The sequence below is a fragment of the Plasmodium brasilianum genome, chromosome 13 (assembly GCF_023973825.1).
Source record: "Plasmodium brasilianum strain Bolivian I chromosome 13, whole genome shotgun sequence".
Lineage (NCBI taxonomy): Eukaryota > Apicomplexa > Aconoidasida > Haemosporida > Plasmodiidae > Plasmodium > Plasmodium brasilianum.
This window is the reverse complement of record NC_090126.1, coordinates 1979951-2000000: the sequence shown is the minus strand read 5'-3', so window position 1 is coordinate 2000000 and position 20050 is coordinate 1979951. Positions and strand designations below refer to the sequence as shown.

Below are 20050 nucleotides of genomic sequence, written 5' to 3'. Positions count from 1 at the left end.
ATAATCAGCAATTTTTAGTATATCCCTAAGAAAAATTGATATTCGATTGATTTTTTAAAATATGAATAGCAATTCAGCATTTGTTTTGTTGTTATCTCCTCCTTTTCACTTTTTCACTTGCTCTTACGTTTGCGCTATATCGTTAATGTGTATTTATGTATTTATGTATGTATGTACGTATGTATGTATGTACGCATGTATGTATGTACGTATGTATGTATGTACGCATGTATGTATGTACGCATGTATGTATTTACGTATGTATGTATTTACGTATGTATGTATTTACGTATGCATGTACATATGTATGTATTTCTCTTTGCGTGTCGAGCTTATTTGCTTTTTTGCAAAGTGGTAGTAACAGAAACAGAAAAAAAAATTTTAATATTGAAGCGTTCATGAAATTTGCGCAAAGTATTTTTTTTTTTTTTTTTTTTTTTTTTTTTTTTTTTTTTTTTTTTTTTTTTTTTTTTTTTTTTTTTTTTATTAATTTTTTTTCTTTTTTTTATTTATTTCTTTTCCTTTTTTTGGTTAAATAAAAATGATAGGTATACCGGAGCACTTGCATTTATGTGTGTACACGTAAGTTGTGTATGGTTAAGTGTGCCTGTTACATTTGAGGGAAAAGTAACTGTGCACTGACACATATATATATAATAATTTTATTTCAGTAAGAGTGCTAAACATTCGTAGCTGTTTCACCATATTATTAATTCCCATGTATTCCAACCTTTTGGTGTATTAATAAACTTATATCATTGGATGGGTATACGCATATTCATATAATTTCACTTCTGTTGGAAAAAACTGTTTCATATGTTATATGCGTGTACATATATATATATATCTATGTGTACATTAAAAAAAAAAAATAAAAATAAAAAATTGCATGTATTAAAGAATACTTTAAAAATATGACCACTTATAAATAAAAATTTGGGTAAAAATTTGAGAAAAAAATGAGAGAAAAATGAGAGAAAAATGAGAGAAAAATGGGAGAAAAATGAGAAAAAAATGAGAAAAAAATGAGAAAAAAATGAGAAAAAAATGAGAAAAAAATGAGAAAAAAATGAGAAAAAAATGAGAAAAAAATGAGAAAAAAATGAGAAAAAAATGAGAAAAAACTTGTGTGAAGAAGCTTATAAATATAAAACATTTTCGTGCAAACATATTTGCGCGTTGTTTGATTTTTCCATGCACTATTTTTATATGTGCACATACCTTTACGCGCCCGTATGTTATGTGTATATTTACTCGTACGCCCAAGACCTCCAAACTGAGGTATACAAAACATGTGCATGTTTGCGCACGGGTGGGCGTGAAATTTTTGATAAACATAATGGGTACAGAACGGAATTAATATGCGTTATTCCCATCCGCTTTTCCATTTCCCATTTCGATTTTCTACTCCTAATTTATCTCTTACTGTACTGCTTCTTCTTTCGAGCTTTCTTGAGCCCGTACTTTTTCCGCTCAACTTTTCTACTGTCAACGGTCATAAACTTAAAGGAGCGGAAGTACGGTTTAATTTTTAAGGAGAAATTATACGTGATATATTTAACTAGAGCATGAAATATTGCTACACTCTGTCCTGATAAACCTCCCCCTTCGACTTTTGCTACTACATTAAAATACCTGTGCATACATAAATGTAACAAGGGACTGAATATTTTATTTAAATTAAAAATTTGATACTGCAAATACTGATATCCATCCCTGTTATTTATTATTAAATTATTATTTCCTTTTTGTAAGAAAACCATAGCTACAGCTCTTTTTTTTTTTCCCGAAAAAATTAATTTTTCCTTATGAGTTTTTCTATTTTGATCAAATGCAAATTTAGCAATTCCTCCATTATCAAACATGTATTCATATTCTTCCTTAATGTCACATAATAAATTATATAAATCACTTGACATGTACTTGTTCATAATATCCTGATCAGTAGGTTTAATTATACTAGCCATATTTTCTATTTTATCCATTACAGATATTTTTTTTTTATTTTGTTTTTCATTTTCGTTTATAAAATTGCTCAACGTTTGGCTCTTTATACCTTCTTCCTTGTTGTAGTTTATTTTTCCCTTATGGATGGACGGGATAATAGTCTTCCCCCTTTCCTCCTCCTGCTCCGAATCATTTCTTTCATCATCGCCCATTACTTTGTCATCATCGCCCATTACTTTGTCATCATCGCCCATTACTTTGTCATCATCGTCCATTACTTTGTCATCATCGTCCATTACTTTGTCATCATCGTCTCTATCATCGTTTTCATCGTCATATTCATCTTCATCTTCATCTTCTCTTCTTTGTATGGCTTCGTTTTGGTCCTCCCCCGGTTTCCGACCCAAGTAGCCCTCAAACCTTTCCTTATTTTTATTGACCAAATCACACACCACTTGATAAAAATATTTTTTTAATTCAATGTTATAACTCTTGTCTGAAGGGACGTCTACTTGTATTTCTTGTATGTATTGATAATTCAAATACTTGGTTATCCTATCAAACTCATTTTTATTATGTATATTGTATATGTCAAAACGGAATTTGCTTATATTATTTACATAATTTTCCATATAATTACCCTCATCAAAAATGGTATCTTCATAATTTAATTTAATATGTTTTTGTCTTTTATCATATTTTAATAATTCTTCATCACAACTACTTATTTTTTGTATATATTCTACTTCTTTTTCATTTATTAAATCTTTTGTTAAATCTACTATTTTGTCAAAATCTTCTTTACTTTTTATATAATCAGTTACATCATCGTTTTTCGCTTTTTCATCTTTTAAATCAATGTCTTTAGTCTGTTCAGATTTTTTTTTTTTTCCTTCATCATCTTCTTCTTTTGCTTCTTCCCCCCTTTTGTTGTTGTAACATCTTCTTCTATATTTTTTGGTTGTAATTTTTCTTTTGCTTTTTTTCGTAATTCTTCTATTTCTTCTTCAGTAAATACTTTTTTTGCTTTCTTCTTAACATTTGATAATGCCCCATCTTTATCTTTTTTTTTTTTAAAGAGAGAAAATTTTTCTTTCTCATGTTTATAATTAATATGTTTATTAAGGGAACTACCACTTGTTAAGAAGAATAATTTTCCAATTTCGAACTTTTTACCTATCCTACGTCTAAATAATCTGTATCTCCTGTTTCCTTCCTTTCGCTTTTTTAATGTATTTCTTGTCCTCAGTTCATTCAAATACGCTATTTTTGCTGTATTACTACCATTATTAAAGCATTTTAAATTGCTTACCCCTTTACATTCTGCCTTAACAATTCTTTTGCTATATATATGATAAAATAATATACATATGAAAATAAATGTAGTTATAATCTTATTTACATGCCTTAAAAACATATTTTATTTTATTTTTTTCCCTCTACTGTTTCGTACCTTTCTCATGGCCATTTATATGGTACTACATTATATTGTACTGTAGTACGCTGTACTGTAGTACGCTGTGCTGTAGTATGCTGTACTGTATTGCATTATACTGTACTGCAGTATACTGTATAGTATTGTATTATACTGTACTGCAGTATACTGTATAGTATTGCATTATACTGTACTGCAGTATACTGTATAGTATTGCATTATACTGTACTGCAGTATACTGTATAGTATTGCATTATACTGTACTGCAGTATACTGTATAGTATTGCATTATACTGTACTGCAGTATACTGTACTGTATTACATTTTATTGTATTAAACTATATTATATTTTATTTTCTGTTCAATGCTATAATTGACTACAGAGCGTTGTGTTATTTGCTTCCTACCGCCACTTATCAGTGCTTATAACTTAACTGCTTTTCACGTACTAGTCATTTATTGCTCCTATTTCCTTTTTCCTGTACTTGTTCCCAGTGATAAAAAAAAAAAAATTTCTTATTCTTTTTTCAATACTTTGCACGTCAACAAAAATAAAATGCTAAAGTGGTATAATTTTTTTTTTAAAAAAAAAAGAAAAAGAAAAAGGAAGTTAAAATAACAATATTGCTCCAATTGTATAAAACACAATTCATAGATTAAGAACGAAGAGATATAATTATAAAAAGATATGCTATCAGATTTTCATGTTGTCGCAATTTAAGGATACTAAAATTATGCCTTCATACAAGTGGAAAAAAGCAACGTTATATGTTCCTCTTCCATATGTTTGTATTTGTATAAGTTGTGTGTAAGTGTAAAAAATGAGCTAGCTTATTTAATTTTTTTTTTTTTTTTTTTTTTTAAAAGAAATTTTTATGACATGTTCAGATTTTCCCGTAAAATATTAGTAAATATTATGCACAATTCATTTTTAAAGGGGGAGGGAGATCCAATTAAAAGTAAAAAATGTATATGTATGTATATTTACCCATATATGTGTTTATATATACATATGTGGGTATATATATTTGTGTGTTTGTACACACGTACGTGTGTTTATATTTGTGTTAATATTAACCCCAAGTTACTGTTCTCAAACGGGAAACAATTTATGGAACAAAAAAATGGTTTTAAGACAAAAAAGGAATTGTAAGAAATTATTAAAATATAAAAATTTTGTACAAATCAGAGTCATACGAGTCAAAAAAAAAAAAAAAAAAAAAAAAAAAAGCAAATTATACTTAATTTATTACCAAATGGTTTGAAATAAAGAAACGTCATACCCACAGTAATACACGTGGCACAGTCACCCACGATAATTCGCTTATAACACACACATATTGCGTATACATGTATGTAGAGATAAAAAGTTAAATAAAACTGTCTACTACAATGTAGTATTACTCCGAAAAAGGAATACAGCACTCAATTTAAAATTATGGTACATATATATTATTATCCTTTTCAAAAAATATTGTTTATGTAAGGACGAATTTAAAAAAAAAAAAAATTCTTAAACAATGTGGATAAAACAATGTGGATAAAACAATGTGGATAAAACAATGTGGATAAAACAATGTGGATAAAACAATGTAGGAGTTAAAAATACTACTAAATAATATATATTCCTGACGGAATTAGTGTTACATGCTAATCCTTAACAAATTGAGAATAACCTTTGGACTCTACTTTATCAACTATAGAATAATCTCCAGTTTCTATAATTTTCCCTTGGTGCATAATATGAATAAAATTCGGTTTTAGTAATTCCAGCAATTTCTTATAGTGAGTTACAATTAAAAAGGAGTTATTCTGATTTGAAAAATTTGTGATAACATTAGATGTTAATTTGAAAGAGTCTACATCTAAACCTGAATCCGTTTCATCTAGAATACAAAAAGATGGTTTTAAAATTAGCATTTGTAAAATTTCATTCCTTTTTTTTTCACCACCACTAAAACCATAATTAACAGGTCTATCTAAAAATTCCGATGTTAATCCAACCTTTTTTATTTCTTCAATCATTAAAAGATCAAATTCAGATGCACTTATTTCTGACTCATTTCTATGTTTCCTATGGCTATTTAATGCAGCACGTAAAAATTCATTATTTTTTACCATTGGCAATTCTATAGGGTATTGAAAAGCTAAAAAGATACCACATAATGATCTAACATTTACTGCTAATGTATTTAAATCTAATCCTTTAAATTTCATATTCCCATCTGTCACTTTATAATATGGATGACCAGCTATTACCTTAGTAAGTGTTGACTTTCCTGAACCATTTCTTCCCATAATAGCATGTTTTTCACCTAAATAAATACTTAAATTTATTCCCTTCAGTATTTCCTTTCCTCCTTCTATTTCTATTGCATGCAAATTATTTATTTCTATTAATGGCATTTTTTCATTCCACTCAGGTGACTGAGTAATAATTTTTGTTTCATCTTCTAAATTTTTTAATAAAGCCAATCTATTATTATCCATGTTGGAATTTTCCATGTTTACGCTATTTCTTCTATGCATATTTCTGTTCTTTATTTTATTTATTACAAAAAAATGCTCCATTCGCTTTTCCCCATTTTGTCTTTTTTCTAATTTGTACAAACTACTTTTCCTATTTTTTAGTAACACATTATTTCTTGCCCTTTCCAAAAAATGTATGCACGTGGTCATGTGAAAGTGCGCTATCACGCCGTAGGCGATGGTTATCCAGCCTATTACTCGCATGTTTACCGCTCCTCGTGGGTATTGCATGCAAATGGGGATATGTATCCCTATTTTGTCTTCCTCTTCCTCGTCTTTTTCTTATTTCTTCTTTCTCGTCCTCTTCCTTTTTCCTCACTAATTTGCCTAATACTTCTCAAGAGTACCACTTTTTAATGATGCCCCAAATTTTGTTCATTCATGTGTTTCTTTCTTTTGCTGTAACCTTAACATGGTCATCTTCGCTAATTTTTATTTCTCGTCCCCTATCAATGCCTGAACTTTGGTCATAACGAAACGTCAAAATTTTTCCAAAGTGGCAGCAATAAATATCTTCCCTTACGTACATACACAAATACATGCATATACATCTATATATATATGCATAGATGTAAATATTTGTATGTATATATCTGTATGTATGTATATATTTGTATGTATATATATATATATAAGTATATATTTATATGTATATATTTATATGTATATATTTATATGTATATATTTATATGTATATATTTATATGTATATATTTATATGTATATATTTATATGTATATATTTATATGTGTATATTTATATGTATATATTTATATGTATATATTTATATGTATATATTTATATGTATATATTTATATGTATATATTTATATGCATATATTTATGTGTATATATTTATATGCATAAATTGTGCCAGATTACAAAAGGGAACTTTATTTTTTTCTTTTCAATAATGTGCGAAAAACAGTTTTAAAACTATTATACATAAAAAAAAAAAAAAAAAAAAATAGCTATAACCTTGGCAAAGGCATGAGAAAAGATACGTAAGTATATATAGGGTAATATGGAACTCCCCTTTCATACGAATAAAGGATAAGCTTAAAAAAAAAAAATGTGCAGATGTGTAGCTTCGTTAATTTGGGGTTAGCTACCCTAATGACTATATGAAAGGGGGTGTACTTTTACATTTTCTTCTATAAGCAAGAAATTTTCCTCGCAAAAACGCTTTTAATATAACATTTTGTTCTTACACATATACATATATATATATATATATATATTATATATATATACAAATATATATATAAATTTGAACAATTTGTAATTTGGTTAAAAAGGAAATACATTCTTTGTTGTAGTAGAACAGATTTATATATTTATTTATTTATTTTATTTTATTCTTTTTTCTTCCAAAAAATCTGTTACACAATATTTTGTTGTACGTTGCAAAGTACTTATTTTAAAAATTTTTTATGATCATAAATCCTCATTTTGTTCTACTATTATTATTATGTATCTTCTGATAATGTTTCGCTTACATATTTTCCCTTCGTATTGTTATATACAATGTAACACCTCATTTTAATTAACGTAATAAAAGTTGGGTCATTACTTATTTAAGCACTTTTGCATGGCAGCCCTTACTAGATGTTTGATGTGTATACCTGTTCTACCTTTTTTTTTGTTTCGCTTTGTTTTGTTCTGTATTTGTTATGGCTTTTTTTGTTCTATATTTTTTGTTTCGTTTTGTTTTTATTTTTGTTCCTTTCAATTTGGTGTTTGTCTGAGTAAATGTTTTGCTAAGAGGAGGACGTGATAAGTAATGCAAACCAACGCAGATTTCAAAGTAGTATATATTATTTTTCCTACTACTAAGGAAATAAAATTTTTATTGGAAACTTCACTAGTTTACGTTATATTAATCGAAACAATATCATTTTAGGAAAATGCTATTTTAACAATATCCATACCGAGGAAAATTAAACAGACGTTTACAAAATAATATTCTGTACATGGTCAGAAAAAAAAAACAAAGATTAAATGATACAATTAAGTATAATTGGGAAAAGGCATAAAAATAAGAACTATGATATGATAGTTCTTTTATTTTATAAAGGGCATAAAGGTACCATAAGAATGCAGAAAAAGCCAATTTAAAAGAGATTAAATAGCTCTACACTGGAAAAAAGGGAAAAAAGAAAAAAAAGAAAAAAAAGGAAAAAAAGGAAAAAAAGGAAAAAAAGGGGAAAAAGAAAAAAAAGAAAAAAAAGAACAAAAAGAAAAAAAGAAAAAAAAGAACAAAAAGAAAAAAAGAAAAAAAAGGATAAAAAGAACAAAAAGAACAAAAAGAAAAAAAAGAACAAAAAGAAAAAAAGAAAAAAAAGAACAAAAAGAAAAAAAGAAAAAAAAGGATAAAAAGAACAAAAAGAACAAAAAGGATAAAAAGAACAAGAAGAACCAAACCACACTTATGGACAATGCAGCGAAGGAGGTATATGAACAGGTTACTCAAGCTGAGGACGCAGAAGGCCATGTTACATTTTACGCATTCCTTGATAAATTAACCAAGTTAGGCGAGTTGTTTAAACATAAAAAGGAGGGCAGTTTCTTTATAAATGAAATTAAAATGCAAGAAAAGCGCAACGTTCTTAACTCAAATGATTATATTAACAACGTGCACACAAATTTTAAAGGACAGTTTTGTGATGGATGTCCTAATGACAGAGAAAAAAAAAAAAATTTTGCAAACTGTCTTAGTAATTCCCCGAAAAATGTTACATGCACAGATCAGGAAATATCCACAATAGCTAGCTATTTGGGAATTAAAGGCAATAAAAAAAAAAAAATGAAAATGGAAAATTTGACAGAACTGAACAAAATAAAGAATCACAAAATACATTTTAAATGTGCTGCTACAAAGAATGAAATGCATGTTATTAATGCACATACGAAATTAATAGGTCAAGGGAGTGCAGTTAGGCCAATTTGTGGGAAAATAAAAATTTTAAAAAGAAAAAAAAAAATAAATGAGCGTGGGGATTGGGATGAAAGTGAAAGTGAAAGTGAAAGTGATAATGAGAATGACAATGAGAGTGAGAGTGAAAATAAACATGTTCATGCAGAGAAAAATGCGGATATGAATTATTTCCCTGAATGCAAACACATTATGCAAAATACTCTTTACTCACGCAATAATGTCCTACCCGACATTATGACTTCAATTTCTTCACCTTGCGTTAGTGAGGAACGAGATCTCATAAGAGCTACTTATGATAAAAAAAAAATAAAAGGCAAAAATGAAAACATATATAGGAAAAATGTAAAAGACAGACAAATGTTCGATAAGGGCAACATGAAGAATAAACATAGTGTTGGTGAAGACAACGCGTGCAGAATAAACATAAATATGTCAGAAAAAAAAAAAAAAAAAATTCTGACCATATTCATAATATACCTAGAGCTCATAGCGATTTGATGTATTATTCCAGTGCAAGCGAAAAGAATGTAACTTCAGGCAGTCACGAGGAATTTACGGAGGAAAAAATAAATAAGCGTTGCATAATAAAAGACATCGATGAGGGTGTTATAAATGATTACCGAGATAAAAATAGGGATAAATATAAATATAAATATAAATTTAACGTTAAAGATAGAGATACAGATAAGGACAAAACGAACAAGAAAGACCTTCTATCAAACATAGAAGTAAAAGGGGAATTTACAAATAAGAGGAAGGTAACAATTAATAATGCACTAGTTCTTATTAAACCGTCGAAAAAGAATTCATCAAGCACGTTAATGAATAATGAGCCATTCAGAAATTTTACGAAAGATTTATTACATACAACACAGGAGGGGTTAAGAAATAGGATAACTAGAAATTCAAAACAAAAAATAAATTATGTATATTTAAATGAAAAGAAAATTATAGACAATATATCAGAGAAGGAAATTAGATTAAACAAATCCAAGAAATATTTTTTAACAAGATTATTAGAAGGACAATTGTTGAAAAAAATTATAAAATATAATTACAAAGGGAATATAATAAGAAAACGTTCAACCCACAAAAGTATGACTAATAAGAACAATTTAAATAACAGTAGGAAGGAAGAAAAAAACAAAAAAAAAAAAAGAAAAAAATTTAAGTATGAAATTAATTCTAATATTATTCAAAATAGGAAGGATCCATACTGTCGTTTGTCTTTGCTTCTAAGTAGTGCAAATAAAAATGCAGTGAGTGAAGGTAAAATTCGTTCTAGTATGTATAAAGATGTGTATACGAATTACCATATTTTTCCAGAAAAAAAAAAATGTACTCTGGATCATATTCACCATAGTATACATCTAGACAACCAAATGAAAAACTATATCAATGAACAAATAAAATATTTTGGAAAAAACATGAGAAAAGAAAATATAGAAAAAATTTATTGTCATATTATGAAAAATTTAGAAAATGAATCCCCATCTCCCACTCATGCAGGGTATAATCATATGATGATGCGTTCTTAAAAAAAAGAAAAGAAACTAAAGTGCTGTTGGGTGCAACTCAGTTGTAGCTTAAATATTCAGCACATAGGAGGCACCTACATACAAATATATGCATACATATGCTCATACATATATATATGTATGAGCATATGTATGCAAATTACCTTTGACAACTGGTTCTCGTGTACCTTAACATTTACGCTTCACACTCTGTCATCTGATAATCACTGAGGATTGCCATATTCCACACAGAATTAATTTCTTTTTTTCATTTCATTTTATACTATTTCTTTTCGCTTTATTATTATTATTATTATTATTATTTTATTTTTTATTTTATTTTTTTTTTTTTTTACGAACCATTTTTCCAATTCACAGAGATCGAATCTGGTGCAAAGGAGCTCGAAAAAATGATGACTGTGCAAGATATAAACCACATCCAGTAGCATCAATACAACATGATGCAGATGAAGAGATGATGCATGTGAAAATCCCTGCCAGTGAAATCAAGCAGTACATAAAAAAAATGTACATGAACGATCAAATAAATAATAAAGATAAGACAAAAATATGGGATGTTGTCAATTTTGATACGATAAAAGGAGGGGATTACACCTTCAGAGCTGATGAGACGACCAATGATGCAACAAGAGAAGCAAACGAAACAACTGAAAAGGAAAAAGAGGAAAACTTGTACTACAGATTGATAAAAAAAAATAAATTAATAAATCAGCTGGAAATTCTAAAACAAGGCGAAAAAAAAAAAAAATAAAAAATAATAATAATAATGGTAACAATAATGGTAATAATAGTAATAATAATGATAACGATAATAATGGTAACAACAATGGTAATAATAATAATTATAGTTCAAATAATTGTAGTGCTAACAATATGACTAATTTTTCGCAAATATATGAATATTTAATACAGCACAAAAATATACTAAAAAAAAAATTAGCCATTGAAAAGAAAAAAAATAAAAAGGAATTTTTTAAAGAATTACAAGCGATAGAAACAAAAATGAAAATTTTCGTTAATAATTTTCAAGAAATTATCAAACAGAAAGAGAGGAAAGATGAGGAAACAAATATTTCTTTTGACAAAAGTACAAAATATGAAATGGGAAGAAACTCTCATGTACATACTCTTCTGGCAATTTTAGACGAAGTCATAATCCTATTAAATAATAATTTTATGCATAATAAACAAAAAAAATTTCGTCATTAAAACTTTCTATACTAGAAGAACAGTACATCCATACTGGTGTATCATCCGGGAAAAATAAAGCAAAATGTTGCATATTATTTAGTGTACCTGCTGCACATTTGTTATCAGAAAAAAAAAAAAAAGGAAGTAACGGAGAAAAAAAAAAATAAATAAATAAACAAAACAAGCTCCTTTGTTTAGTCTCGATGAGTACGAACGAAAAATCCGTCATGTTGCATATGGTAGTTTCTTTTTTTTTTTTTTTTTTTTTTTGTAATGTAGACTTTTTTTCGTTCTGTCCTACTCAAAATCATGTTGCTTCTGGATATTTATTTATTCTTCCCTAACAATTTGTTTAGCTTTATTTTGTCAAAAAAACTTATGTTGGTCTTTTCGTCTACGTAAAAGGAAGAAAGAGAATTATTCATATGTTTATATACATCACGCATACATGCGCCATTTGTACATGCACCATAAGTACACATATCACTTACACAGACATTACACATTTTTACGTGTATCGAATATATGTATATGAAGAGGGGAAATTGTAAAATTATGTGTGTAATTCATTACTGCTACTTCTCAACTTGTAAAATATGTCTTTTAATTCATCTTTTTCTTGATTCTGTAAAAGGATAAAAAAGTTCAAATGCAAACATGTTATGTTGACTAAATGCAAATTTTTTTTTTTTTTTTTTTTTTTTTTGGATTACGCAGTATTTGTTCCTATTTGCTATTCTTTTTTTAAGCTGACTCTTATCCTCTTCAAAATGGCCTAAGCAAAATTTCAAATATATTTAAAAGGAAAAAAAAAAAAAAAATGGTACAATATAAAGCAGTATAATGTAATACAACACAGTACAGTGCAATGCATCATAATTACGACTAGCACGACTGCGTATGAGAGACAATGCAAATGAATGCAAAGAAAATAAGCTTTTAAAACTAATTAGTGTACAATAAGCATACAGTACAATACACATATAGTACAATAAGCATATAGTACAATACACATATAGTACAATACACATACAGTACAATGCACATATAATACAATAAGCATATAGTACAATAAGCATACAGTACAATACACATATAGTACAATAAGCATATAGTACAATACACATATAGTACAATACACATACAGTACAATACACATATAGTACAATAAGCATACAGTACAATAAGCATATAGTACAATAAACATATAGTACAATAAGCATACAGTACAATAAACATATAGTACAATAAGCATATAGTACAATAAACATATAGTACAATAAACATATAGTACAATAAGCATACAGTACAATAAACATATAGTACAATAAGCATATAGTACAATAAACATATAGTACAATAAACATATAGTACAATAAGCATACAGTACAATAAACATATAGTACAATAAGCATATAGTACAATAAACATATAGTACAATAAACATATAGCGCATTAATCATATAGAACATTAAGGATATAATTCTTTGACAACTTTTCACACGCTTTATCTATAGAAATATTTGAAGTGACAAGTGATGTTGCTCATATGTCGTATCATAATTGTACTTAACATACATAACGTAATACATTTCTCTTATTTATTTTTATTTTATTATTATTTTATTATTATTATTTTATTATTATTATTATTTTATTATTATTATTATTTTATTATTATTATTTTATTATTATTATTTTATTATTATTATTTTATTATTATTATTTTATTATTATTATTTTATTATTATTATTTTATTATTATTATTTTATTATTATTATTTTATTATTATTTTATTATTATTTTTTTTTTTCGAATTCCCTTTTCGTTGTATGGTACTACCTTTTTGTTTGTTCCTCCATCCAATTTCATCTCCTAAATATTGCAAAGCAGTAAGATTATCAGTTTCAATCAAAAGCGTCTTACAGTTCTTTTCCAAGATTATCAATCGTACTATTGCTACCTTTTCACTATAAGTTGGTATTTCCTCAATTGCCATTTTGTCTATGTCTATTCCAAATATCTTTCTCTTTCTTGTAATACTTAATTTCCTGGTTGAATAATCAAAAGAAATGGTACATTTTCTCGTTATTATATTTTTTTCCGCTAAAAAAAAAAATAAAGAAAATAAAGAAAATAAAGAAAAGAAAGAAAAGAAAGAAAAGAAAGAAAAGAAATCGAAAGGTTATTCAATGTGCAAGGTGGGTAATGAGCAGATGTGTAGCGCGTGTGCGGGTATTTATTTTGTATTCCCCTTTTTCGATAAGAATATAACGCACGTTCAATTTTATATTTTCCATTTTTTATGCCTATTACATAGAACTATGTGAGTGCAAGCAGAGAAACCTCTACTAAGGTATTCCCTCCTTTTTTCCTGCTCAGTGTCCATTTGTTTAACTCCTCCTTTACTTTTGTCTTTTTCCACTATTTCATTTCTTTCTTTCAAAATTTTCCCTTCGGCGCTGCTTTCTATTTGGTTGTCCTGCTCACTAGTCCTTTGCTTTGATTTCATGTAACGACTTGACTGAGATAAACTACCACTTAACATTCGATTGTTCAGTTGAACACTTGATTGATTCGTTAGAGGGTTTTTTTCAAAATTCTTCTTTTCTTTAGTTGAACTTTCCTCTAAATGGTATGAACTAATGCTAGAAATATTATTGCCGTTCATGTTGTTAATATTAGTATATTTTTCGTGTTTCGACTTGCTCCTTGACATAGGGCTGTCTTTCCGCTTCGCCCTTTCCCTATTGGGAGAACGAGATATCGTTTGAAAAGGGTACTTCACACTACTATCGCCATCATTATGATATTCATCATTATGATATTCATCATTATGATAGTCAACATTATGATATTCATCATTATGATATTCATCATTATGATAGTCAACATCATGGTTGTTAACTCCGTTACTGTTAACACTACTCCTATCAACGTCACTACCTCCATAGGGTTTCTTAACGCCGCGAGCTCTGTTCTGCTTGCTACTCGGGGTTAGATTAGGCAAAGGCAGCTTCTTATTGCGGGTCAAGTACTGGATGCAATTTTTTGAGTTCTTTTTGGCTAATGTATGGGACGTGATACATATATTTTTTAAATTTTCATTAAAAACGAAATCTTCAATTTTTTTATTTGTTTCTTTAATTTCTTTTTCAATAAAATTTTCTGGTCTACTATTCCCTTCAATATTAGATGCTAATTTATTTATAGAAATGTAATCGCTTGTTATTGATGCACTTTTATTCGCTTTTTCCAAATAGAGATTCTCATACGGTTTGTTTGTTTCAGCACAAGTTGTAGTGTTGTTGCTAGATGGAACTCCGTTACGTGTTGCAGTTCTATTACTTTCCATTGATTTGCCCCATCGTTCGTCTTCCCTTTCTTCCTTTAAACATTTCCCCTTAAGCATTATATATTTTTTTTTCGTTTTATTTTTAGAAGAAACTTCTATACTAATCATATCATCTTTTTTTTTTTTTTTTTTTTTTTTTCCCCAACAGATTCTTTTATAATTTTCTTCTCTGCTTTACTCACCTCATAATCGTTAACCCCTTGGGGTGTAGCATCTTTTATCACCTTTTTGACCTTATTCTTCATTTTGTGCAGCTCGTTTAAATTGCTTCGCCCACCTCTTTTTTCCTGCTTCTTCCGTTCGCCCTGCCCTTCTTCTCTAATCTGTCCATTCAACCATCCCTTTGTAGTTATCTCCTTCTCATTTCTCACTTTAATATGACTTTTTATTTTTCTAGCTTTTGGGTATTTTCTAATTGGTAATGCTTCTTCTTTATTGAAAAGATATATCTCTCTTAAAAATTTCTCTTTTCTTTTTTTGAGTGTTGTAAATATATCTAACTGATTCATTTCATTTATTCCACTAATATTCTTGTACAGTTCCAAACGTCCTGCAAGTATGTCCTTCCCGCAGTTGGATCTACTCTCTGAGGAGTTCGTATATTTATCAACATGTTTACCCGAATATTTATATATATGATTACTGGTATTTGAATATTTATTTTTATTTACATTCTTTTTTACATTTGTATTTTTTTTTTTTTCCCCTTCTTTTTCCTCAATGTTTGAAGAAACAGAGGGCGTTCGAATTATCCACATTTTTCTTTTCTTTTCATTCTGTCTAAGAGAATAAAGAATAGCTTCATCATCGTCATACAAGTTTACTTCTTTCACATTTAAAACGTTCCTTTTGTATAAAGAGAAATTATCCTTACTATTAGTTAATTCATTATGATGATATATTATTTTATTTTCCCCTTTTCCATTTTTATTCTTTTTGAATACAATTTTTTCTTTATGTTTATTATCTCTAAGATAACAAAAGTCGACCTGCTCATCGGACCATTCATCCTCCTCATATGTTTTTACTAAAATATTTTTGCTATTTATGCTACTTATCTTTTTATATTTATTTTTCTTCATGTTTCCTAATTCATCCATATGGAATATTATTTTTTCTTTTTTTTTTTTATCAAATAAGACTTTTTTATTTCCAATATAGAAAATTATTTTATCACCCCGAAAAGAATCTTCATTGTTTATGCATTTCTCCTCTTCTGCATCTTCCATTCTATTTGTTGTCCTTTCCTTTGCATCCACATCCTCCGCATTAACAAAGAAGTAATCGTATTCACTTAGATGTATTACTCTCTGCGTGAATCCATCTCTTGCTAGTAGCTTCATAACAGTTACTATATTCCCTTTTCTATCTACCCTAAAAGTAGTAATAACTCTATTAGTGTCTAATATTATACTTCTTAACTCTTTTAATTCAATTTTTTTCTCATTATGTGAAAGAGGGGTATTCTGAACATCTATATCATTTCTGACCATGTTCATTTGATTTGTATTTTTTTTAACATAATATTTATTTTTTATATTACTATTATTATTATTATTATTACTATTATTACTATTATTACTATTGTTTATATTATTATTATTATTATTATTATTATTATTATTATTATTACTATTACTATTACTATTACTATTATTATTATTATTATTACTATTATTATAACTATTATTATTACTATTACTATTATTATTACTATTATTATTACTATTACTATTATTATTACTATTATTATTACTATTACTATTATTATTATTATTTTTTTTTTTTTTTTTTCTTTTTTCTTTTTTCTTTTCTACAATTTTAGTAAATTTTTGTATAAGCTCTTCTCTATTACGTAGGAACATCATATTGCCATAATTCGACTTGAAAAATTTAATTGGTTTTATCCTTCTTTGAATGTTATCATTCCTTTTGTCATTCAGGGTCTCAGCACAATATAAACATCGAATACTGCGTTGTAGGGAATAGTTACTGTTCAAATGAAATTCTTTTCCATTAGGAGTATTTAGGAAACTACATATCATTGATAAGTTATTTGCTTTATCTGATTCCACACAGAATCTCTTCTCAAGTTCTTTATCCCTTAAGTCCATACCTGTGAAAAGGAGAAAAATTAAGATGACCATATGAGATCAATGAGACATATAGAGTGAAAGATTAATGTGGAATGGATGAAGCATGGAGCACCATACACTAGTATAACAAAACGCCGTCTTCCTCCCCTTGTTTTAAATTTAGACAGAAAACATGGAAACTTAAAAAATATCCTTTTAAGTTTAGTACCTATGGTTTTCTCTATATCTTGTGTTAGTTCTTCGTCCTCCACAGGTTCCCCTTTTGAAGCCTTTACAAAATTGACCGAAAAAAAAAAAAAGAAGAAAATGTAAATATACACATAAGGGGGTATATATACATACGTCCAGCAATACATATGCCGCTTAAAAAAAAGAACGTAAAGGGGTAATTTGAGTTAATTTTTTTTTTTTTTTTTTTATTTCACTTAGTACCAACGTTGCATGCTGAGTAGCACCTTTTGCAGGGTTATTGTTGTGTCTGAATTTGAACTCCTTGTTATCCGATAACTCATCTGTTAACTCGTTCAGTGATTCATTCTGCTTTTTCTGCTTCTTCTGCTTCTGCTTCTTCTGCTTCTGCTTCTTCTGCTTCTTCTGCTTCTTCTGCTTATCCTTCTCCTTCTCCTTCTCCTCAGTAATAGCAATGGATGAAGCCGATATGTTATCACCATCTTCGTTTTCATATTGAACTAACAGGTCATACAAGCAGTCACATATGGAGCAAATTTCCTTTATAGATCCTTTTTTCTTACTTTCCTCTTGTGTTTCCTTTGTGTGGGAGCATTTTATAAAGGGGAAATAGCATGAGTGGTTGTACAAAATTAAAATAGTGGAAAATGTATTTTGTCTTTTTTTTTTTTTTTTTTTATTACATATACTGTACTTGAATCTACATATATTCTATTTCACCTTCTCTCTATTGTATATTTTGCTCATTTTTCATGATTCACTTTTTATACTTTTTTTTTTTTTTTTTTTTTTTTTTTTTTGTTTCTTCGGTTTTGCTACCATTAGAGAGTATAACTCGATTGCGGCACTGATAGTTCCATCCACTTTCTCGTAAATTGCTGTGGCAAAAATTGATCATATCTTTTGTTGTGTGCATATATCACTAGTGCAAATGTAAAATCGTTGTTTTTCTTTTTTCTGTACTAACCTCTCTTACGCGTGTTTCTGTATCTTTTCTCTTTGAGTATTTGTGAGTATAAAACAAGGACTAGGTGAAGCTCTACGCAAAGAGAAAAAGTAAAAAAAGAAAAAAAGAAAAAAAAAAATAATAATAATAAAACGAAGCAGTAAAACGAAGCAGTAAAACGAAGCAGTAAAACGAAGCAGTAAAACGAAGCAGTAAAACGAAGCAGTAAAACGAAGCAGTAAAACGAAGCAGTAAAACGAAGCAGTAAAACGAAGCAGTAAAACGAAGCAGTAAAACGAAGCAGTAAAACGAAACAGTAAAACGAAGCAGTAAAATAGTAGAATGACAAAACAGCAAAAGAGTAAACGAATGAAAAGGTGGAGATGGAGGAGATAACAAATGTGCAGGTATTACACTTTTTTGTTGTTTGTTTTTTGCTACATTTTTCAGTAGTCCCAAAAATGCAGCAGGAAGGAAGCTACAATATGTACTTATACATGCACAAACGTTTGTACATGTAAATTCTTCCTTAAGAACATATCAAAATTTTCAAAATAAACAATATTTCATTTCTTTCTCTTACGTTCATTTATTATTTCGTTCTTTATTTGTTCTGCTATTTTGAGTTTGTCCACACAGGAGTCGTTAAACTCACGTCCACGGGGAGCTTCAAAGAGTAAAAAAAAAAAAAAAAAAAAAAAATTAAATTAAAAAAATAAAATAAAATAAAACTTACTACCCATACATTCTTTAAAAAGACTTATTAAACTTATCTTTTTAAAAATATCCATTATGAACACTTTTTTTTTTTTTTTTTTTTTTTTTTTAGTGAGCTTAAAATTTATATCTGCTTCTTCATATATTAGTCATATAACTCAAAAATAAAAATTTATATCATATGATTTATCACGTTACTATGGTTGGAACAAAAATGTGGGAAATATGGTACACGTGCACGTACGTTTATATATATCCATATAAACGTATATGTACGTACGTACATATGTATCTACTTATGTATGTATGCCTAAACACGTTCCTATAAATTCACATATACACACATTTACCATTTGCCAAAATAAAAAGCTGCTCTCTGTTCTTAGCCAAACATGATGGTGATCCATCAGCTGACGACATTTGTTCATAAGAGATGGTATTACTTTAAAAAAAAAGAAAAAGAAAAATTTTTAGTGTAATTAACATATTTAGAAAAAACTAAAAAAATAAAAGGAAAAAAAATTAAACTTTGCATATTTTAATATTACTTAATGGGGGGCAATTCTCTGAGTAAATCTAGTGGTTCCCCTTTACCCATTTGAGGAGTCAAGAAAAAGTTTAGTTATTACTACAGCGCTGTGACTGTAACTATAATAGGAGTAGCAGCAGCAGCAGCAGTAGTAGTAGTAGTAGTAGTAGTAGTAGTATTAGCTCTAGTAAGAGTAGCAAATGCTGTACGTATAACTACCATCAACAAAACAGTGTGTTAAACGTTATTTGCAATTTTGGTAGTTTTCTTTTTTTTTTATGACAGAAAAAATATAAAAATTAGACTGTTGTAATGTACCCAACTAAATTGACACTAAAAGATATGTGCGTATATATCTTTCACTCAGTAAATATATATGTATATTTCTTTTTTTTTTTTTTTTTTTTTTTTTTTTTTTTTTTTTTTTTTTTTTTTTTTTTTTTTTTTTTTTTTGTGCTTGTTTTAGTTTATCATTAGTAAAACTTACACTGAAAAACACATATATCACATTTTGAAAAATTAATTTGAAGAATTAAATTTATGTAGGGTATATAAATATTTTATTTAAAAATAGTTTCTTCTTTTTCTTCTTTTTCTTTTTTTTCATCCTTTCATTTTGGCATATTTTTTTTTTTTTTTTT

At 27.8% G+C, this 20050-nt stretch overlaps 4 protein-coding genes across 4 annotated transcripts; 1 reads left to right on the top strand and 3 right to left on the bottom strand.

Moving 5' to 3' along the window:
• Nucleotides 1–1415: 1415 nt before the first annotated feature.
• Nucleotides 1416–3496, bottom strand: MKS88_005085 (uncharacterized protein; the record flags this gene model as incomplete). Its single annotated transcript, XM_067218314.1, has 3 exons — nucleotides 1416–2816; nucleotides 2888–3270; nucleotides 3442–3496. 3 exons carry the CDS (start codon nucleotides 3494–3496, stop codon nucleotides 1416–1418), a joined length of 1839 nt encoding a protein of 612 aa, XP_067071460.1.
• A 1536-nt stretch (nucleotides 3497–5032) lies between these two features.
• On the bottom strand, nucleotides 5033–6115 carry MKS88_005084 (iron-sulfur cluster assembly protein SufC; the record flags this gene model as incomplete). Its single annotated transcript, XM_067218313.1, has 1 exon — nucleotides 5033–6115. The coding sequence occupies one exon, from the start codon at nucleotides 6113–6115 to the stop codon at nucleotides 5033–5035; it is 1083 nt and encodes a 360-aa protein (XP_067071459.1).
• Nucleotides 6116–8340: 2225 nt separating this feature from the next.
• MKS88_005083 (uncharacterized protein) lies at nucleotides 8341–11594 on the top strand (the record flags this gene model as incomplete). The annotated part of the gene is made up of 4 exons (XM_067218312.1): nucleotides 8341–9278; nucleotides 9359–10357; nucleotides 10743–11057; nucleotides 11117–11594. The coding sequence occupies 4 exons, from the start codon at nucleotides 8341–8343 to the stop codon at nucleotides 11592–11594; spliced, it is 2730 nt and encodes a 909-aa protein (XP_067071458.1).
• A 308-nt stretch (nucleotides 11595–11902) lies between these two features.
• On the bottom strand, nucleotides 11903–19300 carry MKS88_005082 (uncharacterized protein; the record flags this gene model as incomplete). Its single annotated transcript, XM_067218311.1, has 13 exons — nucleotides 11903–11970; nucleotides 12150–12201; nucleotides 12290–12351; nucleotides 13420–13683; nucleotides 13924–15045; nucleotides 15111–17048; nucleotides 17237–17297; nucleotides 17461–17796; nucleotides 18037–18095; nucleotides 18194–18256; nucleotides 18747–18830; nucleotides 18900–18962; nucleotides 19231–19300. The coding sequence occupies 13 exons, from the start codon at nucleotides 19298–19300 to the stop codon at nucleotides 11903–11905; spliced, it is 4242 nt and encodes a 1413-aa protein (XP_067071457.1).
• Between the last annotated feature and the right edge of the window lie 750 nt (nucleotides 19301–20050).